The sequence below is a fragment of the Canis lupus genome, chromosome 11 (assembly GCF_003254725.2).
Source record: "Canis lupus dingo isolate Sandy chromosome 11, ASM325472v2, whole genome shotgun sequence".
NCBI lineage: Eukaryota > Metazoa > Chordata > Mammalia > Carnivora > Canidae > Canis > Canis lupus.
Genome location: NC_064253.1, coordinates 15,143,579 through 15,167,465, shown reverse-complemented (window position 1 = coordinate 15,167,465; position 23,887 = coordinate 15,143,579). Strand labels below are relative to the sequence as shown.

General features: G+C 43.6%; 1 protein-coding gene across 1 annotated transcript in view; it reads left to right on the top strand.

The window, feature by feature from the left end:
- Nucleotides 1–5,220: 5,220 nt before the first annotated feature.
- Nucleotides 5,221–23,887, top strand: part of ALDH7A1 (aldehyde dehydrogenase 7 family member A1) — a 47,422-nt gene continuing 28,755 nt past the window's right edge. The window contains exons 1-6 of the mRNA XM_025432468.3: nt 5,221–5,466; nt 6,737–6,790; nt 7,324–7,389; nt 16,714–16,794; nt 17,162–17,285; nt 22,645–22,777. Of these exons, the coding sequence (XP_025288253.2) occupies nt 5,275–5,466; nt 6,737–6,790; nt 7,324–7,389; nt 16,714–16,794; nt 17,162–17,285; nt 22,645–22,777 (650 nt within the window). The 5' untranslated portion in view covers nt 5,221–5,274. The remainder of the gene's footprint in view (nt 5,467–6,736; nt 6,791–7,323; nt 7,390–16,713; nt 16,795–17,161; nt 17,286–22,644; nt 22,778–23,887) is intronic.

The window sequence follows — 23,887 nt, the reverse complement described above, 5'->3', positions numbered from 1 at the left end:
AAATAAAAATTAAAAAAAAAAGTTTCTAGACTGCATAAAAATGAATGAATATAGATTTTTGAAATGTGAGTGTAAGATCTAAGACCTAGTCCAGGGCAGCCCGGGTGGCTCAGCGGTTTAGCGCCGCCCTCAGACCAGGGTGTGATCCTGGAGGCCTGGGATCGAGTCCCATGTCTGGCTCCCTGCATGGAGCCTGCTTCTCCCTCTGCCTCTCTTCCTCTCTGTGTCTCTCATGAATAAATAAATAAAATCTTAAAAAAAAAAAAAAAAAAGACCTAGTCCAGTCCTTTTTTGACAATGAAAAGAGATTACACAGCTCAAGTATTTAAAAGACTCCAGGTCTCCTAACTCTTAGACAACTTTATTGTTTTATCTTTCCTACATAGACTTACAATCCCCCTGGACTTTATCATGTGTGGTGTGAGGTAGGAGTAAAATTTCATGGTATAATTAACATTTGACTACGTTGGATGCAACCAAATATTACAAAATGCAGAGAACAGCTCCCCAACCTCAAGAATTTCTCTATTGTTTTCCTCTAGAACTTTTAGAGTTTTGTTCTTACTTTTAGGTCCTTGGTCCATTTCCAGTTCATTATTGTAGATAATATGAAGTGAAGATCAAGTTCATTTTTAGGGGCTTGATTATCCAATAGTCTAGTACCCTTTGTTGAAAATGATGGGGGAACAGAGGAGTAGCTGAGGACAAAGCACATTGACAAATCCTTGAAACCGGGAGAGTGACATTCCTCTACAGACTCAACTGCCTCGATGTTCATACTTTGCTAAGGGCAAAAGGCAATCTTAGCCTGACTCTCAGGAGCCTGTAAGCCTACTTTAACATATAAAAATTCCTTAAGAAAATTTCTTTTATCTCTAGACCCCCAAGATATGTGTTGGCAATCATCCCCCAAGCGCATGGCCCACTGATAGACATCTGAAGGGTTTCATGACTCAGGTTTTATTAGACCGTCATAAGTGACCTTTTCCCAACAATAGCTAGCCCCCTAAAGGTCCTGGAAACCTTGCTTCCAAAATTCCTTAGAGAGTGCGCTATCCCCAAACCCCTCCCAGCTCCCAGGTATAATCAGTGACCCCTCACAGGCCTGGGGCAGCCGCTCTTCCTGCTAATGGAATTATAGGTACAAAACTTCATCAAAAAGACCATACTTTACTCTGAATTTCTTTTACACCTTTATTGAAAATTGACTATGCATGTAAGAGTATTTCTGGGTTCTATATTCTAATGTTTATGTCTTTATACCAATGTGATACTATCCAATTACTTAGGTTTGTAATTATTGTACAATTGTATAATAATTGTTAAAAAAATAACTAGTTACTTTAAAAAAATAATAATAATTGTTAAAATAAGGTAATGTAAATTTGTTTCTTTTCCCCAAAATTGTTTTCGCTATTCTAGATCCTTTGCATTTCCATTTAAACTTTAGAACTGCTAGCTAATTCTGGTGTTTGATTGGGATTGCATTGAATCTATCATTTATTTCAGACACTGGGAGACTATCTCTTAGCCTGATGGTATTAAAAGCTGGAATAGGAGGCTCTCTGGTAGCTCAGTTAGTTGAGAAACCAACTCTTGGTTTCAGCACAGGTCAGAATCTCAGGGTTGTGGGCTCAAGCCCGAAGGCGGGTTCTGTGCTCAGTGTGGAGTCAGTTTGGGATTCTTACTCTCCCTCTGTCCCTTCTCTCTCTCTCTCTCAAATAAATAAAATCTTCTAAGAAAATTAAAAAAAATAAAAGCTAGAACCATATATTGTTTATTAATAACTCTTCTGATTCTGGGCTCATTAAACAACCAGATAGGTAGTTTGTATCCTGGGAGAGAATACAGTGATTATAGGATGTGAATTGTTGGTCCTTTCTGAAGACAATTTTCCCTATTAAATGATATGCCAGCATTGTAGTTGTGGCATCATTTCTTTGTGAGCTTGATTAATGAGTTTGCCCAGAGCAATAGTGTCACTCACCCAAGCTCTGACAAATCAGGTTTTGCATTTGCAAAAATGAAAATGTATCCTGGGTGGTGGTGATTTCTCTAATTTATTGCTGCCTTGGGGCAAGCATGCATGTTCAGGTCACATCTTCTGCCTTCTGGCTGGCTATCTTTGAAGAATGAAGACTTCTAGCGTTCACTGAGGACATCACATCATAAGCACTATTCATTTGTTACAATGCTGTGACTCCAGAGTCCTTGCTTTAATCACCATGCTACTGTGCCTTTGATAAGCCATTTGGAAGCAAGATTGGCTATTTGCAGACTCTGCCACTTCTTATACAGAATACTTTCAAGGTGCCCCGAGTACATTTCTATAGGGCTTTGCAGTTTTTATATACGCTTTTATGTATGATTCATTCAATTCTCTTTCATATATGAAATGTGCTCTCATGAATCATTTAATTCTATCTCTTCCTGCTCTGCCCTGTCAAAATTCATTGCTTATAATTTTTCCTGACCTCCTATTGGGCAGGGCTAAGTCAGTTTTGAAAAACGGAGGTAGAAGAGTGAGATGTAATCTCCACTCAATGTAGGCAATTACTCATGTCTATTTTCCTAGAACTAGTTTAGAGAGACAGCCCTGAACTTCTCTAGTTGACATAGTGAAGAGAAAGAATCTAACATTCCTCAAGAGCACTATGCATTGCTTCTAAAATTCAGTGTATCTGTAAATGTCTTCTGAATTAAATGGAAAAGAGGAGAAAGAAGACTGGTGTTAAGATACATGTATAAGGAATCTTGCTAGCGGCCAGAAAGGGAGAAGAATTAAATTCTCGGTTAAATGTCTGAGGGGGAAAAAAAAAAAAAAAACTGTCGAGAATTAGAACAAAGGAAATTAGTGCTTCAGTCCTAGGAGTAGATGAGGATAGTAGCTGGGCTGTTGATAGATTACCAGTGCTGGACAAAGTATCCATGTGTACTGCTCCTAAGGTGTGTTCACAGGTTTTTTATTCATTCATTCATGTCACATGAGCCTGCTACAATGCTGGTAATTGTGGAGCTATGCAAAGATGAACAGGTGAAAATTTAATATTTATAAACAAAAGCATCGTTCCTGTATGTCCAGCACTTACTATAGTTTCTGGTAGGTGTTTGATACATGCCAGAGTATTTGTTAAATCATTTGAGCCATAAAGATGGAACAGATAAAGCTTTAACTTGAATGCAGAGGTGGAAGGAAGAGTTTCACAGGTGGATAGAATAACAAAGGGCAAAAACACAGTGGGAAGAAAACAGGCTTTGCATAGACAAAGTAACTTAGTATGTCTGGCTGCATTGTGGAAGGCCACTAGCAGGAGAAACATTTTCAGAAGGTATGATGGAAATCACTGAGAGACCTATGAACTCAGTTGCTTCGAAAGTGGCGTATATATGTATTTTTTGAAGATTTATTTATTTGAGGGGGCTGAGGAGAGGCAGAGGGAGAGGGAGAGTGAGTCTCAAGCAGACCTCACACTATGTGCAGAGCCAGACATGGGGATCCGCCCCACAGTTCTGGATCCCAAAACCAAGAGTCTGAGGCTCAACCAACTGTGCCACCCAGGAGTCCCAAGAGTGTGTATACATATATATTTTTAAAGATTTATTTAGTTGAGAGAAAGGGAGAGAGCACACACTTGTGCACATGGTGGGGAGAGGCAGAGGGAGAGAGAAAATCAAAGCTGACTCCCTATCCACACCCCCAACACACACACAGTGGGCAGCCCCACATGGGGGTAGATCTCAGGGCTCAGAGAACTTAGGCAAAATGGAGAGTTGGATGCTCAACTGACTGAGCCACTCAGGCACTGCAAGAGTGTGTGTGTATATATACATAATTTACTTATTTATTTATTTATTTTGATGAAGAGAAAGAGTAGGGAGAGGGGCAGAGAGAGAGAATGTCAGAAGACTTCATACTGAGCAGGGGAGCCCAAGGCAGAGCTGGATTTCAGGACCCTGAGCTGAAGACCTGAGCTGAAATCAAGAGTAGGATACTTAACCACCCAGGTGCTCCCGAGAGTGCATATATATTTTTAACTTCCGTCCAAATCATTCTGCTAGTGATGTTAATATTTCCCTTATATAGTGTAGGGCCTAGTTACCGTGGAACAGGATGGAAGACGGGATGGTTACGCCTGGTGGCGGTGGTGAGGGGGGAGGGAGTGAAAATGCTATGGCAGGAAATGTCAAAGACATGGAAAATGAAGGGAATTGATCAAGACTGTATTTATTCTTCAAAAGCAAGAATATACTCTGGCAGGAAATTTAGAAGGAAGTATCATCATTTAACATTTTTCATTAATTAGAAAACTCAAAATTGTAATTCTTTAAAAAGATTTTATTTATTTATTCATGAGAGACACACACAGAGAGAGAGAGAGAGAGAGAGAGAGAGAGGCAGAGACACAGGCGGAGGGAGAAGCAGGCGCCCTGCAAGGAACCTGATGCGGGGCTGGATCCCGGGACCGCGCCCTGGGCCAAAGGCCGCCGCTCAACCGCTGAGCCACCCTGGCATCTCCTCGAAATCGTAACTTAACAAAGCCCTGAAAACAACCCTATCCCCCCTGCCCCCCCCCCCCCCCCGCCCCCCGCCACCAGGAAGCGGCCTTTGGCTACTCCTTGTTAAGCCGCGTCATCATCACTTGGGAGCTGGTTGTAAAGGGCCATTCTCAGACGCCAGGCCGGAGCCACCGAATCAGAACGTGTGTCTAACGCGATGGAGCGACGGAAAAGTGACTCCTGGGATCCCTGGGTGGCGCAGCGGTTTGGCACCTGCCTTTGGCCCAGGGCGCGATCCTGGAGACCCGGGATCGAATCCCACGTCGGGCTCCCGGTGCATGGAGCCTGCTTCTCCCTCTCCCTCTGCCTGTGTCTCTGCCTCTCTCTCTGTGTGTGTGACTATCATAAATAAAAAAAATTAAAAAAAAAAAAGTGACTCCTTGCGCGAGGCCGCCCGGGACCCTGCTCTGAGCCTGGGTACTTCAGAGGCGATGTTGGGCCGCAAAGAGCTTCCAGCTGGAGCCGCGGTTGGCGGCGGCCTTCAGCACTCGGCGGCGGCCCTCCCCGCGCTCCCAGCCGCACGCGCCCTGCACCCGCGAGGGCGAGCTCGGCGCGTCCCCGGAAGACCCGGGCGCGGGCGGGCCGGACGGGGGAGTCCCGGGGGGCGTGCCCGGGGGCGGGGCCCGGCCTGCCCAATGGGCTCTCCCGGACGGGGGGCGGGGCGCTATTTCTGCAGCTCCCGGGGCGCGGGCGCGCCGCGCGTGCCCCGGGCCCGGTATGTGGCGCGTTCCCCGCCAGCTGTGTGTGCGCGTTGCAAGCGGAGGCAAGCTCTCGGGCCCTCGCCACAGACCCGCTGCCTTCATGTCCACTCTGCTCATCAATCAGGCCCAGTATGCTTGGCTGAAGGAGCTGGGGCTCCGCGAGGAAAACGAGGGCGTGTATAATGGCAGCTGGGGAGGCCGCGGAGAGGTATGCGGGCGCCCTGGAAATCCGTGCGGGCTCCGTGCGCCCCCGGAGGCCGCGCGGGCGCTGCCCGGCCCCCTCCCGCTGCTGGGACCGTGCTACCGGGTGGGCAGGTCTGAAGCCCCGGAGTAGACGTGCGCATGTGAAGGGGGCCTTGCAAAATAGGCTCAGATTGTTAGGTCTTTGTGTGTTCTGGACAATCAGCGCCGTTTTGGAGCTGGTGGGGCTTGAACTTCCCGCACGCGCTTACAGCCTTACGGCGGCGTGGTGCGGTGGGTAGGGAGACAGGCTGCAGGCTTAGCCTCGGGAAATTACCTCGGTTTTGTGCTTGACTCCGGCTCCTCTGATGTCAGGTAATGTTCTTAGTTTTATACTGTCTTTGCTGTTGTTGGAGTTCGCAAGCCGGGACTTGCTGACATCCGGTTAAATCTGTTGGGCTCTGAGCTTCCTTGAGGACAGGATTTTCAGCGTTTATTTCCAGAGCCAGACAGCGTGACTGGCACGCAGAGAAAGCTCAGTGCAACGTTTTATTAGGGAATAGGATGGAAAGGTAAGGTTTTGGGGGGAGCTGCGTGAATCAGAAAGCTTTTATAAGAGGATGTTACATACAAAAGAAAAAGAAAATGTTACATAACATGCCACAAAGTTTGTTGCATACACCGAACTTGCCTTGTTAGAGGAAACACCTGTTCCTCCAGGTTATTGCTGACTGTAGGAGATGTAGGTATTTGCAGTTATTCTCCAAATTACCCTCCCCTTCTCTTGGCAGTTTGATCCTGTTTTTCCTGTGGCATTTTATCATTAGGGTCCTGGATAAAATACTTCCTCCTGAAAATTTTTTAGCGACGCCTTGATTTTTTTCCTTTCTAATCTCTGCAGCTTGTGTCGAGATACAGAGTTGTCCTCTCTTCTTCACCTTCTGACTAGGACAGAGTAAGAGAAGACTAAGTGACACTCTTCAGTTTAGTCTCTTATGAATGGAGAAAGAGGCGACGTAATGGGTTATATTAATTAGACTTTTGCTCCCACACCCCATATTTAGATGGCAAGACTGGGTTTTGCAAAAAGTGGTTCTGAATGTTTAGGTCAGAAATGAAAGACCACTCTCTAAGTGACCTATTTGTAATAGAAGCTAATGTAAAAATTCCAAGTTTGGATATGGTATCTTAAGTTTTTTTTTTTCTTCCTCCTTTACCATCCCCTGTTTTTTGGTCTGTTCCCCCTGTTTGGAAGGGATTACATTTTCTATAGACTGGCATTTTCTTTTTGTTTGAAGGTTATCACGACCTATTGTCCGGCTAACAATGAACCGATAGCAAGAGTCCGACAGGTAAGTTTTTTTGTTTTGTTAATACAAACTGCCCACTTGTGCCAGTGATGAAAAGCAGTATGGAGTCTCACAGTCCAAGAATAAAGTATTTCGTTTTCATGTGACATTTAAGAATGTCTCAGGAGACTGCCCAGTCTTTGGGTTTGGGTGCTCTAAAAAAGGTGACAGAAAAGTCATTGGGAAGGGGGCTCCATTTAAGGCCATATCACCTGTTTTTGAAAGAAGATTCTAACCTCTGAAGTCTGGGTTGGAGCCCAGGGTTCTGATTTTCTAACATCTCAGGTATTGTCCCCAGATGAGGCTGATGGAGCTTGCTTCTAGAAGCAACTGTTTAAGAAGCACAGCTGGATTCTAAGCTGTCTTACCGAGTTCACAGTCTATGAAGGCATAGGCTGTGAAAATCATTCTAGAAACTACGAATCCGAGGGTCACCTAGAGATACTCCGATTCTTTTCCACAAATCTCGTTTGTTCTCAGAGGGGATCATCCCTTCCCTTTATTTTTCATTGTCTCCGGTCTAATTCCTACTTTAGGCCAGTGTGGCTGACTATGAAGAAACAGTGAAGAAAGCCAGGGAAGCCTGGAAAGTCTGGGCAGAGGTGAGTGCGAAGGTCACGGCATGATGACCTATGGTAATTGCAAGGGAGATAGAGAAAAATTTTACTAGAGCAGTCAGTGCTCCCTGCAAGGGGAGTGCTTGGGAGCTATGATAATCTCTGAGCCGTAGCCCTAGGATAGTGCCTTTTCCATATTTGGCTTTCAATTAATGGGAGATTTTAAGTGGATTAAAAGTCTTTACTGAAGAAGCATAAACCTCAGCTCTGAACACTATTTTCTAGTTGAAGTAAGTTTCTAATTGGACTAAAAGAAAGGACTGTGTATGCTAGAAACCCCATTTTGCTGCTTCTCCCGTCTCCTTCTAGCCAACTGTATGCAGGGGTGAGGGGTGGGAGCATCTCAGCAGTAGGTGGATAGCCCTAGTTCAAAGGGCAGGGGCTTAAAACAAAAACAAAAACAAAAAAAAAACAAAACAAAACAAAGGGCAGGGGCTTGAGTTCCTGCAGTCTGATCTGGCGTTAGAGTGGGTGGTGCCTCCTTCTTCTGTCTCCACCTGGGGTAATGTGATCCTCTATAGGAGCTGTGACTGGAGCTGAACTGGGCCACAGGGAGCTGTCACTAGGTGAGGGCCAGGCTCTGGAAGAGAAGAGAGGGAAGAAATGGAGTAGCCCGCATTTCCCTCCTTCCCTCCCCCACTCTGAATATTCTATTCTATCACTGAAGATTGTAGGCCTGAGGCTAGAGGAACATCTTGGACTATTTAACCCAGCTCTACCCTTGGGTAAATTACTTCCCTTCTGTGTGCTCTGTCTTGTAAATAGAGGAGATGGCCTGCCTGCCTCCTGGGGTTATGGTGAGCATTAAATGAATTAATCCTGGAATTGCTAGCTGCAGAACCTGGCCTTTGCAGACATCTTACCAGGGCTACAGAACCACGTGTTACTGGTTTCCAGACTGCTGAGTCAGTGTTTTTTTCTGAATCAAAGAATGCTAGGGTGACTTGGACAGAGGCAGGCTCTCCCAGAGAGCCCTGAGTTGAATGTACCTTAGTTGTCAGCTGAGGGACCGCCTCTGTGCAAAGCAGGAGGAACATCTTTCCTGTACTTTAAGCCTGATTGTTGGTGTAGGGTTCCATTATGCACAATGGAAAATATCCTTGAGTGTTAAAACACCACTTCCAAAAGTATATGGTATAATAAGTAAAGTTCACTCTACGTAGAGAAAAGTGTCCAAAGCAGTGTCATTTATTGTTTGCAAAATAATTTTTGTTTTCTTTTTGATCCTAAAAGTAATACATATTTGGGGTACCTGGGTGGCTCCCTCAGTTAAGTGGCTACCTTCTGCTCGGGTTGTGATCTCAGGTCATGATCTCGGGGTTGGCTCCCTGCTTAGCAGGGATCTGCTGCTTCCTCTGTTTCTCCCACCACCCCATCATGCACTCTCTCAAATAAATATATAAAACCTTTAAAAAAATTAACACAGGGTGCCTGGGTAGCTCAGTTGGTTAGGTGTCTGCCTTTGGCTCATGTCATGATCTCAGGGTCCTAGGCATTGGGAATCCCTGCTCAGCGGTGAACCTACTTCTCCCTCTGCCCCTCCCGCCTGCTCATGCGCGCTCTCTCTCTCACTCTCTCTCAAATAAAATCTTTAAGAAAGATTAATATATACTCTTTTTTAAAAAATATTTATTTATTCATGAGAGACACAGAGAGAGACAGAGACAGAGAGAGAGAGACACACAGGCAGAGGGAGAAGCAGGCTCCATGCAGGGAGCCTGATGTGGGACTCGATCCCAGGACTCCACTGATCATGCCCTGGGCCGAAGGCAGGCACTAAAACGCTGAGCCACCCAAGAGTAATGTATATTCTTTAATAAGAATTGGATGAGACACTAATATAATCACATTGGATCCCCTTACCTCATCTTCTTTTATAGAGAATGGTTATTAGAGTTGGAGTTTGTGCATTTCCTTCCAGTCTTTTGTGTTTTATAGTTGTGGTTATTATACGTGGCATGTGTAAAATTTTGACACCCATCGTGGCATTGCCTACCAGCCTAAAGTTGCGTGATTTTATTTTATTTATTATTTTTTTAAAATTTTTATTTATTTATGATAGAGAGAGAGAGGCAGAGACATAGGCAGAGGGAGAAGCAGGCTCCATGCATCGGGAAGAGAAGAGAGGGAAGAAATGGGGGAACCCGCATTTCCCTCCTTCCCCCCCCCCCCCCCCCCAACATCCTGGGTCTCCAGGATCGCGCCCTGGGCCAAAGGCAGGCGCCAAACCGCTGCGCCACCCAGGGATCCCAAGTTGCGTAATTTTAAAATTGTTCTCCTATATATAAGCTATTCACAAAAAAATTAGACTTAATTTTTTAGAGTAGTTTCAGGTTTATAGGAGAGGAAAAAATTTTTGCTTTTCACTTCCGAGTTCTGTGGCTGGTTTAATAATTGACATAAAACAGATGAACAGGAGAAAAACATTTGAATTTCTCATGTGGGGCACGGAAGAGTGGCAGTGAGGAAAGATCCAAGACCCAAGGGCAGCCAGACATCTAAGCTTGTATGCATACAGAGCTCTGGGGCTTCTTGGAGAGGAAGGCAGTTCACAGGAAGGTGAGAGGAGCAAATGTTTGGTACACAAATGTGTTCCCTGCCATGCCAGTAGGTCGTCCTTATAAAAGCGATCTCTGGTAAGAACTCGCTTCTTGGCACAGATCCCCTTCTTTCAGGCAGTAAGGGAGAGGTAAAAAGCTTTTCCTGAGTCTGTTGGGCCTCGGTTGCCTTCAGCTCAGAATGATCCTTATGCCCAAGTGGCACGTTCTGGCTTAGTCTGAGTCCTTTCAGCAGAGAGATGAGTGGAAAACAGGGAATCCCGTCCTTCTTATCACACTTTGCACGTTTCCTTAACCACCGTCTTACTTTGGTGCCCTACATTGCTTACAATTGGAGAGCCAATGCTGATCAACTATTATTAACTAAAGCCCATAATTTGCATTAGGATTCACTGTTTGCATATAGGGTTTTGAATGCCAGTGAAACGTGATTAGAAACATGTATGTGGGGATGCCTGGGTGGCTCAGCGGTTTGGCGCCTGCCTTTGGCCCAGGGCATGATCTTGGAGTCCCAGGATCAAGTCCCATGTCGGGCTCCCCGCAGGGAGCCTGCTTCTCCCTCTGACTGTGTCTCTGCTCTTTCTCTCTGTGTGTCTCATGAATAAAAAAAAAAAAAAAAAGAAAGGCATGTATGTGTGTGCATTTACCCAGGTGTGTGTGATTCGAGGTCTTTCCTAAACTCCTAAACTGGCTTTTTTTTTTTTTTTTTAAGATTTTATTTATTTATTCATGAGAGACACACACACAGAGAGGCAGAGACACAGAGGAAGAAGCAGGCTTCATGCAGGGAGCCTGATGTGGGTCTGGATCTCGGGACTCCAGGATCAGTGCCCTGGGCTGAAGGCAGATGCTAAACCGCTGAGCCATCCAAGGATCCCCCTAAACTGGCTTTTTTTTTTTTTTTTTTTTTTTTTTAACTGGCTTTTAAATCAGTCTTGTCTTGCCCTGCAGGGATCCTGCTGCTCCCTCTGTCTGTGTCTCTGCCTCCCTGTGTCTCTCATGAATAAATAAGATAATCAATCAGTCTTGGCTGTGCCCTAGGGGCTGGCAGCTGACACTGATACCTTTCCTTAATAGTGTGCAGTACTCTTCTTGTTACTGCTATTTTCATGTTTAGGATTTCACATGGCCATCCTCTCTCAGTGAACAGTGCCCGCCCCTGCACCTAACATGCTTGCTTCTACTTCCCAGACTGCTCAGATCTCCCAGTAGAGTGATATTGCTAAGTGGGAGCAGGTTGTTGTCCTGGGTGATGGTTGGGGATCCCACTTGTTAGAATTTGAGTTAAGCAATTGAGTTCAAAGTTGAGGGTAGCGGCAGAGCCTTTCCTAACTGCATCTGGGGCTCCTGCCAACGGGGCAGTCACTTAGAGGCTGCTGGTGCCTCACACAAGGAGAGAGCAAAGCTCATCCCCTCCTGGTCTACACTCTTAACCCTCCTGGGTCCTTAACTCAAGTGGGGCTTCTTCTGCTTCCCCTTGATAGTTTTGGCTGGCCTCGCCTGTGTTAGGACAAACCATCGTTTCATTGACTTCTTTTGCGTGAGGCCTGAAATTTTTCAAAGGGAACATTTTTTTAGGGGGTGGGTGGGACATTTTTCTTTAAGGAAAAAGTATAAAAATATAGGAAGCTTCCTATGTGAAAAATATATAGCTGATTTCTTTCTTCTAACTAAACCTGAGCACAGAGAACCTGGTCGGGATTACTGTCTCTGCTGCTCTCTCTCAGGAACTGGTTTCAGCCCAGAATGCCACCTGTTTATGCTCCTTTGCATCCGCTGTGTGTCTTCATTTTCCCCCTGTCCATCCCTGGGGAGGAAGAGCTAGAGTGATGACAGGCACCATCTCTAACCGAATAAAGGAATAACATTTACATGGAAGCTCTATAATATATGGTAGCTCTTTGGTGATCAGGGAAGGAATCTCTGAGGAGGTAGCACATGAACCCAGAATAAATAAGAGCCATCCATCTAATGGCACCTGGGTGGCTCAGTGGTTGAGCGTCTGCCTTTGGCTCAGGTCATGATCCCGGGGTCCTGGGATCAAGTCCTACATTGGGCTTCCCGTCAGGGAGCCTGCTTTTCCCTCTGCCTAGGTCTCTGCCTTTGTCTTTCATGAATAAATTTTTAAAAATATTTAACATGGTAGCAGTTTAACACAGGTTTCCTTGTATTATTACCCCAAAAGCTCAGCTAATAATTCCCTCAGTGCTGATAATTCCTTCTTGTGGCTGTTGGGGATGCTCGTTTTAAGTATGACTTCACAGATACAGTGTGCAGGGATGAGGTCTCCTGTTGTCCACCTCAGGAGGACATGAGGTTACAAATGGCCTGTCGTGTTGAGATCAGTCAAGCTCACCTGGGAGATGGGTTATCATGTTGCCCACTCTGCCCCCATTTCCCTCTCCCCAGACCCAATCCTGCTTTCTCAATTCTTGCTACTCTATCCCATCATTGGGAGGCTAGAACAAAAATGAAGAGGCCACATTTGAATGGTCTTGGATGGAATCCAGCTCAAAGGTTTCATGGGTGATGATTTTGCTATATACCCAGGGTTGAGGATCTGTCAATTACCAATTGTCAGTTACCAAGTCTTGAATATTTTATTTTATTTTATTTTTTTTATTTTTTATTTTTTTTAAAGGTTTTATTTATTTATCCGTGAGGGACAGAATGAGAGAGAGGCAGAGACACAGGCAGAGGGAGAAGCAGGCTCCATGCAGGGAGCCAGACGTGGGACTTGATCCCAGGTCTCCAGGATCCCACCCTGGGCGGAAGGCGGCGCTAAACCGCTGAGCCACCCGGGCTGCCCAGTCTTGAATATTTTAAATTGCAGTTATCTCTGTTGCTATTTCTGTAATTGAGACAAGTCACCATCTTTTTCTTGCCTAATGGTCTTCCTATGTGAATCTTGTCTCACTCTGTTCTATTTCCCAGACCACACCTGGAGGTTTTTTTTGTTTTTTTTGTTTTTTTAATACAATTGTTTTAAGTGAGCTCTAACCCCAAGATCAAGAGTTACATGCTGTGTAGACTGAGCCAGCCAGGTGCCCCTGGAGTGGTATTTTACAATGCACTGTGATTTTCCCCCTACCATTTAATACCCTCTAGTGATTTTCCCACTATTTTTTTTAAGATATTTATTTATTTATTTATTTATTTATTATTTATTTATTTATTTGACAGAGAGAGCACAAGCAGGGGGAGCAGTAGAGAGAGAGGGAGAAGCAGGTTCTGCACTGGAGCAGGGAGCCCGATGCGGGACTTGATCCCAGGACACCTGAGCCACTCAGGCGCCCTCCACACTATTTTTTGGAGGATTCTTTATAGGGTCCTTTGCACTGTGACCCCAGATTTTCTCCCCTGCCTCTTTTAACCCCTTTAAATTTTTCAAAGTCCCCATATTCTCTTTTGTTTTTTGGCCTTTGCACATTCTCTGTCCTGTTGCCCATAATTTCTGTCTACCTTCTCTACCTCTTTACCTGGCAAACACCAATCATACTTGAGGTCTTCAGTCTCAATTTTAAACTTCTTCAGAAAGCCTCCTTCCTCCCTACTTGCTTAACCCCAAGTAATACTAAATTAACACGGCTAGCTGCTCCCCTTATACAGTCTGGCTTCTCCAGCCTGGCACTTAGCACATGAGACTGAAATCACCTATTTCTTGTCTTCACCACTCCTGGAGTGTTGGTTCTGGTGGGCTTGAATTGTAGTTGTCTTCTCTAGTATCCCTGGGGAAGAACAGAATATCTGGCACTATAGGAAGTGTGCAATAATTACTGGTTAGAGACTGAATAATATATACAAGGATATGATGTAAAGGGCTATGTGTATTGGACATTCTGAGTTGAAATTAACCAGTTTGCTAAACTTACAAACCTGTGGGCTAAATTCATTTGGAACAGTGGTAAACTCATTCCATGCTTAGGAAATGTATAGGATCTGTGCTGATTCATGTAACAATCAGTTTTTGATATTTTCAAAAGAATGCATGTATTGTAAAAATGGCAAATATTGTAGACTTATTAAATGTGAGGAACGAAAGTCTTTTTTTTTTTTTTTTTTAATTTTTATTTATTTATGATAGTCACACAGAGAGAGAGAGAGGCAGAGACAAAGGCAGAGGGAGAAGCGGGCTCCATGCACCGGGAGCCCGACGTGGGATTCGATCCCGGGTCTCCAGGATCGTGCCCTGGGCCAAAGGCAGGCGCCAAACCGCTGCGCCACTCAGGGATCCCGGAACGAAAGTCTTATAATTCCATCCCACCACCCAAAAAAATCCCATTCCCCAGAAATGACCATTCTTAACATCTTGTGTATTTCTTCAAACATAAGCAAAAATTTAGTTATTGTATGCGTATTTTGCTATTTTCTGTTACAACTCTGGAAAGTTTTTGCTTGTAAGTCTACCTTGTAGAGTGTAAATAACCCCGTCTTACAGCTTTCGTGTAATTAACCAGTCCTGTGTTGATAGACATAAAGATGGTTTGTTTTTCTCCACCAGAAACAGCACTGCAGTAAGTGTTGTACCTGTATGTCTGTGATGTAGGTATTTGCTTGATATTCAGAAATGGAATTACCTAGTCAAAGAGAAGGAATGGGTTAAATGTTACAGTATGCCGGGTTACTTTCCAGAAAAGCTCTATCACAACACCATCTATTTGGAAAGAAGAGAGTGAGGATGAGCCCTGAGTTCTGGGTCAGGCTCTGGGAAGCCACCCTGGAGCAGAGCTTTGATAGCACACTCTGAGGAGCCAGTGGAGTACTGGGGCCAGCCTGGGGGAAATGGTCCTTTTAGGTGCCTTTGAAGGAGAGCCAGAGTTAATTGGGAAGAGCTGGGGGAAGGGAAGGAGTGATGGTCACATTGAGGAAGTCATGTCTCCATATGTGAATCATGTCTCAAACTTCACGTGGCCCAGCCTGTACTGTTTACCTTCACAAACCCGACACTTATTTTTTTTTTAGAGATTTATTTATTTATTTGAGAGTGAGCCAACACGAGCTGGGGGGGAGGAGTAAAGGGAGAGGGAGAAGCCGACTCCTCTCTCAGCAGGGATTGATCCCAGGATTCTGGAACCATGACCTGAGTCAGAGGCACTCAACTGACTGAGCCACCCAAGTGTCCCAACCTTTGATACTTCTGAGTCTTCTTCATCTGGGGAATTGTACTTCCATCTACCTAGCTGTTCAAGCCAGAGATCTGGGCATCATCCATGGTTCTACGTCCCTCATTTCCCACACCTATTCCATTAGTGTGTCCTGTCCGTTCTATTTCCTAAATAATCCTGGATCTACTTTATGTCTCCCTTGCTTCAGTTTTATGTTTTTGTTTTTTTTTAAGATTTTATTTACTTATTGGAGATACAGAGAGAGAGAGAGAGAGAGGGAGGGAGGGGGGAGAGAGAGGCAGAGAGAGAAGCAGGCTCCATGCAGGGAGCCTGACCTGGGACTTGATCCCAGGTCTCCAGGATCAGGCCCTGGGCTGAAGGCGGCGTTAAACTGCTGAGCCACCCAGGCTGCCCCCGGTTTTACTATCAAGTTAGTATAATCTTTGGCCTAGGCTACTAGAGTGTGTTCTTAATTGATCTTCTACTTTTCCCCTCCTGTATCTGTTCCATCTATCCCACATTGATTTTTCTTTTTAAAATTTTTATTTAAAGAGAGAAAGAGAGGGGTTGGGGAGCAGAGGGAGAGGGACAAGCAGATTCTGTGCTGAGTGTGGAGCCTGACTTAGGGCTCAGTCCCACTGAGATCATGACCTGAGTGGGAATTGAGAGACTCCGGGGCACCTGGGTGGCTCAATGGTTGAGCATCTTCCTCTGGCTCAGGTTGTGATCCCAGAGTCCTGGGATCAAGTCCTGCATCAGGCTCTCCGGGGGGAGCCTGCTTCTCCCTCTGCCTATGTCTCTGCCTCTCTCTGTGTGTCTCTAACGAATGAATAAATAAAATCTTAAAAAAAAAAAAAAAAAAAGGAGTCAGACTCAGATAATCAACCCACTGAGCCACCCAGGTACCCCCTAACAGCGATCTTAAAAAGGCAAAGCGGGGCACCTGCATGGCTCGCTCAGGAGAGTATGTGACTCTTGATCTTGGGGTCTTGAGTTCAAGCCCCACTTTGTTGGCATAAAGCTTACTTAATTAAAAAAGGTTTTTTTGGGGAGGGAAGGTAAAGCAAATAATTTTCCCCTTGAAAACCATTAAAGACTTCCCATTGCGCTTAGAATAAGATTCAGTAAGATTATTAGCTCCATGAATGCTTCCCTTATTTTAGCCCAGGTGCCTGGCATTATTCCTGTTACATACTAGGTGCTCAGAAAATAGTGAGTAAATCATAATTTGAAAAAAAAAAAATCCTAATTTGAATGGCTTATGGAATGCCATTTCATCAGCTGACTAGTATTTGGGCATGCAGTCATTTTGACACATAAGAAAACATCACTGGAAGTCTTAAAGGTTTACAGATATTTAAGGTATCTTAAGCTTTTTCTAGAGTCCTTGCAAAGATTGTGTTCATTCTCTGAATTTCTCTCTGTCTTTGGCACAGACCCTTGCTTTCCAAGAACCTGTCATCTGGATGATGTTTCCTGGGTCTCTGGTATTGGTTTTAGGGACGTGCTATAATCACAGTCTTGATGTGATCAAAAAATCATCTGATGGGCTGGGACTTAATTCTCTTAGAGCACGATTGTCTACTGTTGTGTTACAGACATGTTTACGCTTTGAATTAGACATTGAGATTCCATTTTCTTCTTAGGTTCCTGCTCCGAAGCGAGGAGAAGTAGTGAGGCAGATTGGGGATGCTTTGCGGGAGAAGATCCAAATACTAGGAAATTTGGTAACGTATTTCGATAGTAAATACACGTTCCTTTGAGTGGGGAATAAGGCTTGTTGTGCATTTGTGTTTAAGATTGTAAGATTGTGATGCTTAAGGAGAACAGTCATAATATTTATAAAAAACATCTCTTTAGAGGAAAGATGAACAGGGAAAAGTAAAGACAAATCTTGGGTTTTTTTTTTATTTTTTTATTTTTTATTTTTTTTAAATCTTGGGTTTTTAAATTAATATAACAGACTCTCTGAAATTTACCCCTTCACAAAATTAACATGAAATACTGTTTGGTCCCCACCCTGCCCCATAAACTTAGTATTTAAAATATGAATTGCGTTGCAAAAATGCTTCTTGTTTTTTTGTGCTTTTTTAGGTGTCTTTGGAGATGGGGAAAATCTTAGTGGAAGGTGTGGGAGAAGTTCAAGAGTACGTGGATGTTTGTGATTATGCTGTTGGCTTATCACGGATGATTGGGGGACCCATCTTGCCTTCTGAAAGTAAGCAATGAAGTCAGTTAAGCTAAGAATTTTGTGCTCTTAGGCAGAGCTCAAAAAAATGCTGTAGCTGTGAATTAGTTGGCAGAAGAGCAACTGCATGTAGCATGTAAATATACAAAAATGTCTTTCATGTCTGTACCAACGAATATAAATTCAAATAGGTAAAAACGTCAGATCAAAGTACTTTTTTTAGATCAAAGTACTTCTTAAATTTTTCTATTTTTTTAATTTTAATTTTTAATTTTTATTTATTTATTTTAAAAGATTTTATTTATTTATTCATTAGAGAGAGAAGAGGCAGACATAGGCAGAGGGAAAAGCAGGCTCCATGCAGGGAGGCCGATGTGGGATTCGATCCTGGGACTCCAGGATCACGCCCTGAGCCGAAGGCAGACACTCAACCACTGAGCCACCCAGGTGTCCCAAATTTTTCTATTTTTAAAGATAATACTCCAGGAGATGCCTGGGTGGCTGAGTCGGTTAAGTGTCTGCCTTTGACTCAGGTCATGATCTCAGGGTCCTGGGATTGAGTCCTACATCAGGTTCTGCTCAGTGGGGAGTCTGCTTCTCACCCTACTCGTGCTCTCTCTTTGATTCTCTCAAATAAACAAAACCTTTTAAAAAATAAATAATTTATTTAAGAAATAACAATAAAACTCTGTTTTGTCAAGTCCATTGGTGAGATAGCCACTCTTTTATGTGAACTTTTTTGGTAATGTGTATCACCAATCCATCAGGATAACAATCAGAAAATAAATCCAAAGGGCCAGAAATGTTTAATACCAATTTCAAGAATCTAATTCAAGTAAATACTCTTGAAATGTGAAAAAGGTTTATATGTAAAGCTGTTCCTTGGCACCCCTGGGTGGCTCAGCAGAGGAGTGTCTCTGCCTTCCGCTCAGGGCGTGGTCCTGGTGTCCCGGGATCGAATCCCACATCAGGCTTCCCTCGAGGAGCCTGCTTCCCCCTCTGCCTATGTCTGTGCCCCTCTCTCTCTGTCTCTGATGAATAGATGGATGGAATCTTTAAAAAAATAATAATTTAACCAAAAGGGGAAAAAAAAGCTATTCCTTATAGTATCAATAGGACACATTTGAAATGACCTAAATGCTTTATATGACAAATGTTAAGCTCATTTTGGTAGTCTATTAGCATATATTAAAACTCATACTTAGGAAAATTTGTTTCTCCTAAACCCACACTTACAGAAAAGTTGTATTTACTTTTAAATTATTTTAATGTTTTTGTTTTTAAGAGGTGATAAATTTGTATCACGAAATTGAAAAGGAATGAAGGGGTAAAGGATAAAAAAAGTTTCCTTCCTACCTCCCTGGATACTCCCTAAGTATTCCCATAGAAGTAGAGAATGTTTCTTGGTTTCTTCTTTATTTTTTTAGAACTTTTGTCTTGTGCAGGCAAATATGTCTTTTAGGAACACAAACATTAGCAAGCTAAATGTTCTGTTCTTTTTACTTAATGTGTAAAAAGACACTGTCACTTATTATTTCAGCAAGGGGCTTCCTTCATCTTTTTTTTATAGTTGCCTTTGGGTGTCAGGACACTAATTTTTTTTTTTTTTTTTAGATTTTATTTATTCATGAGAGACACAGAGAGGCAGAGACCTAAGCAGAGGGAGAAGCGGGCTCCCTGCAGGGAGCCTGATGCAGAACTCCATCCCAGGACTCTGGGATCACGACCTGAGTCTAAGGCAGATAGACACTCAACCACTGAGCCACGCAAGTGCCCCAGGACACTAATTTTTTTAGCCAGTTCCCAAGTGATAAATATGTAGGGTATTTCCAATTTTTTTTGCTGTTACTTAATGTTGCAAGGGCTGACTTTGTACTTGGCAGAGGTTTCAAAAGTGAGGATACGGGTTTATATGATTTGTAATGTTTGTAGTGTTAATGGAGCAAAATAGGTGACTGAATGCCTGCATATAAAGTACCAAGTAGGGCAGCCCTGGTGGCGCAGCGGTTTGGCGCCGCCTGCAGCCTGGGGTATGATCCTGGAGACCCGGGATCGAGTCCCACATCGGGCTCCCTGCATGGAGCCTGCTTCTCCCTCTGTCTGTGTCTCTGCCTCTCTCTCTCTGTGTCTATGAATAAATAAATAAAATCTTAAAAAAAAAAAAAGAATACCAAGTAGTGGAAGTCAGCCAAAGCAGTAATAGTGGTTGTCTGTATGTGGCAGAATTATTGATGGTTATTAATCTGTTTTTCTCTATTTTCTAAAATTTCCATGATTGGGATTCTGTTACATTTATAACCAGGAAAGGAATAATTTTTTTTTTTTAAAGATCACATTTTTCCGGTTTTTTTTTTAAACAATTTTTATTTCATGAGAAATAAAATTTTAATAAAATAATTATTTTATTTTATTATTTTATTTTTATTTATGATAGTCACACACAGAGAGAGAGAGAGAGAGAGAGAGAGAGAGGCAGAGACACAGGCAGAGGGAGAAGCAGGCCCCATGCACCAGGAGCCCGACGTGGGATTCGATCCCAGGTCTCCAGGATCGCACCCTGGGCCAAAGGCAGGCACCAAACCGCTGCGCCACCCAGGGATCCCAAATAATAAAATTTTATAATAAATAAAAATAAATAAATAAATAAATAAAAAAAATAAAGAATAAATTAAATAATATAAAAATAAGATAAATAAATAAAATAAAAAATAATTAAAAATAAAAAATATTTAAATTTAAAAAATAAAAATAAAAAATAAAAAAATAAAATAATAAATAAAAATAAATAAAAATAAAATAATAAAATTTTATTCATGAGAGACAGAGAGAGAGAGAGAGAGAGAGGCAGAGACGGGGAGAAACGGGCTCCATGCAGGGAGCCTGATGCGGGACTCAATCCCGGATCCCAGGATCATGCCCTGGGCCAAAGGCAGACGCTCAGTCGCTGAGCCACCCAGGCGTTCTGTGTTTTTTGTTTTGTTTTTTTGTTTTTGTTTTTGGGGTTGTTTTTTTTGGGGGGAGGGCATATTTGATGCATTTACTTTAGGAAAGAATTGGGATTTTTTGTTTTTTAAACTACAGTTAATGTCCTTAATTAGGTATGTAATAGTGATTCCTATTATTCAAGATTATTTTTATGTTACTGATCATTTTCAATAGGCTTTTCTAGTTAAAAAAGTAAATTGCCAGTTTGGCGAAGTGTACGTGTGCATACAAGGAACTTCTTTGATTACACCTATTGTGATGTCTGCCTCACCAATTAAAATCTGTCTCAGTTGCTTGCACATTCTTTAGAAGAGTAGGTTATTCGTTTATGCAGAGCCTTTGTGGATAACTTTGATTTCATTAATATAATAAATGCTTACTGTGTACCAGATGCCAGGAGAACTAGTAGGTGGTACTTGATCAGTAAGGAATTATCCCCATCCTGAAAGAATTAATTAATTGATAGATTGATTCATTCATTCATTGAGAGAGCACAAGCATGCATACGAGTGGGGTGGGGAGATGGGAGAGGGAGATAATTTTTTTTTAAAGATTTTATTTATTTATTCATGAGAGGCACAGAGAGAGGCAGAGACATAGGCAGAGGGAGAAGCAGGCTCCTTGGAGGGAGCCCAATGTGGGACTCGATCCCAGGATGCCGGGATCACGACCTGAGCCAGAGGTAGATACTCAACCACTGAGTCATCCAGGTGGCTGTCCTGAAGGAATTTATAAGCTTAAAGATTCATTATGTTTTAGAGTGGGAGGGAAGTGAGAGACATGTAATAGGACAATAGTAACAGTATGGTAAGTACTTGGGGCACAGGGCAGGGTGGTGACCCTGAGCCAGCCTTGTGAGGCAGTCAGGAGACACCCCTAGGAGACAGTAATCCAAGGTCAGGCCTTAAGGAAGGAGAGGGTGAGGTGCTTGGTCACCGAGAAGAAGCTTGTGTGATTTAAGGTGGGAAAACACCGCTTATTTAGGCAACTGCCTTGCTTTAGCATAGCTTGAGGGCAGAGGGGAGACACAAGGTGAAAATGGAGCCCTGGCAAGGAACTCAGACTTTGTCCTGAGGGCATCACAGTAGTGATCCAGTAGCGATCCAGACACCAGAGTCCACAGAGTGGTAAGCCAGGGACAGAGGTCATTAAACTGCGCTGGCCACCCTGGGGAGGACAACAAGGGGAGGGCAGGAGAGGAGGAGGCAGGCCTGCCAGGAAGAGGCTGTGTCAGCACATCATCTCCAGGGGCCTGGGAATGGGGGTAGCTCCCAATGGGTTCCCTGTCCCCACAGCCTGAGTGTGGACAGACAGATGGACACCTGGGAGCTCCACCTTCCCAGGTGGTCTATGGTTTTTCTTTTTTTTAATATTTTATTTATTTATTCTTTTTTTTTTAAGATTTTATTTATTTATTCATAGAGATGCAGAGAGAGAGAGAGAGAGAGGCAGAGACACAGGCAGAGGGAGAAGCAGGCTCCACGCAGAGAGCAGACGTGGGACTCGATCCAGGGTCTCCAGGATCATGCCCTTGGCTGCAGGCGGCACTAAACCGCTGCGCCACCAGGGCTGCCCTTATTTATTTATTCATGAGAGACACACAGAGAGAGAAAGAGAGAGAGAGAGAGGCAGAGACACAGACAGAGGGAGAAACAGGCTCCATGCGGGGAGGCTGACGTGGGACTCGATCCTGGGTCTCTAGGATCACGCCCTGGACTGAAGGTGGTGCTAAACTGCTAAGCCACCCGGGCTGCCCTGGTCTGTGGTTTTAACTTGGTTTGAGTGGTCACCTTCCTTGCTCCAGCTGCCTTCAATTAAAATACACCCCTGTAGGATGGTGGGTGACGTTACATTTAAAATTTATATATAAGTTACATATTTTTCTTTGTATTTCTCATTTTCCAATATAAATATAAAGTCTTGTGCAGTTCATTTAACATATATGTAATTCTTATAGCTGTTCTTTTTTTCCTTCACATGAGCCATCTTGGCTTCACTTTGGAGAAGTTGGCCAAGGGCTTTACAGGCATTGTAAAAGAACAGGTGTCACAGGTCCTGTGTTGTGCCCTTTGCAGTCACATCATCCAGGGCACCTCTCCTCACCTCTTTGAAGTTTCCTTGTCTCCCAGATGGTGCTGATGCTGCCCAGATCACAAGCAGGATCAGAGGTGTGATGGTATCAGGACAGTGTATAACCTAGTATAGTAATAACAGCTTCATTGTGTACTAATTAATACACCACTATCCAGCAGCTGTGTAAAATGATCCAATGCAAGACATCTGGATTCCCACTTAGCCTGATGCACCTTTGTTCTCAAAATGAATGATGTCAGACTGTAATGATTACCATCAAATGCATTAAGATACTTGTTTAAGCACGTTCCATACCTTCCCCTGTCCTCAGGACCTGGCCATGCGCTCATTGAGCAGTGGAATCCTGTGGGCCTGGTTGGCATCATCACTGCGTTCAACTTCCCTGTGGCTGTGTATGGCTGGAACAATGCCATCGCAATGATCTGTGGGAACGTATGCCTTTGGTAAGAACTCCCTTTCTTACTCAGTGTTAAGATGATAAAAGTAGCCATTTTCAGGTATTACTAAAAGTATTTTCTTTCTTTCTTTCTTTCTTTCTTTCTTTCTTTCTTTCTTTCTTTCTTTCTTTCTTTCTTTCTTTTTTACTAAAAGTATTTTCAATGTATTGAAATGTTTTCTAATATCCTACACTTTATTTTTTAATTTTAATTGAATTAATTAACAATGCATTATTAGTTTCAGAGGTACAGATCAGTGACTCATCAGTCTTTTTTTTTTTAATAAAGATTTTAGGGATCCCTGGGTGGCGCAGTGGTTTGGCGCCTGCCTTTGGCCCAGGGCGCGATCCTGGAGACCCGGGATCGAATCCCACATTGGGCTCCCGGTGCATGGAGCCTGCTTTTCCCTCTGCCTGTGTCTCTGCCTCTCTCTCTCTCTCTCTCTCTCTGTGACTATCATAAATAAATTAAAAAAAAAAAATTAAAAAAAAAAAGATTTTATTTATTCATGAGAGAGAGAGAGAGAGAGAGACAGGCACAGACACAGGCAGAGGGAGAAGCAGGCTCCATGCAGGGAGCCTGACTCGGGACTTGATCCTGGGTCTCCAGGATCACACCCTGAGCTGAAGGTGGCGCTAAACTGCTAAGCCACCCGGGCTGCCCTCATCAGTCTTATATAACACCCAGTGCCCATTACATCACATGCCCTCCTTAATGTCCATCACCCAGTTAACCCCGTCCCTCCAACTCCGTCCCCTCCAGCTACCCTCAGTTTGTTTCCTATGATTAAGAGTCTCTCCCTTTCTGATTTCATCTTGTTTGAACATATAAGTCACACTGCTAGTTGTAGAGTGCTGATTTTTTGTTACTACGTATTATGCTATTGGTATAATTAATTTTTTTGCCTTATTTTTTTTTTTGACAAAGGCTTGGCCTTACTCTGGTTTCCAGCTCTTTCCACCCCAAGTGGGTATACTGCAAGAGTTGGTGTTGGCTCTGCAGATGTAAGGGCTTAACCCTTCACAAGGTTGTTTACTCTTCAGATGTCGGCCAAGAGCATCCCCAGGTCACCAGGACATCTGCAGTTCTGGCCCGCCATCTATCAATTAGGAGGTC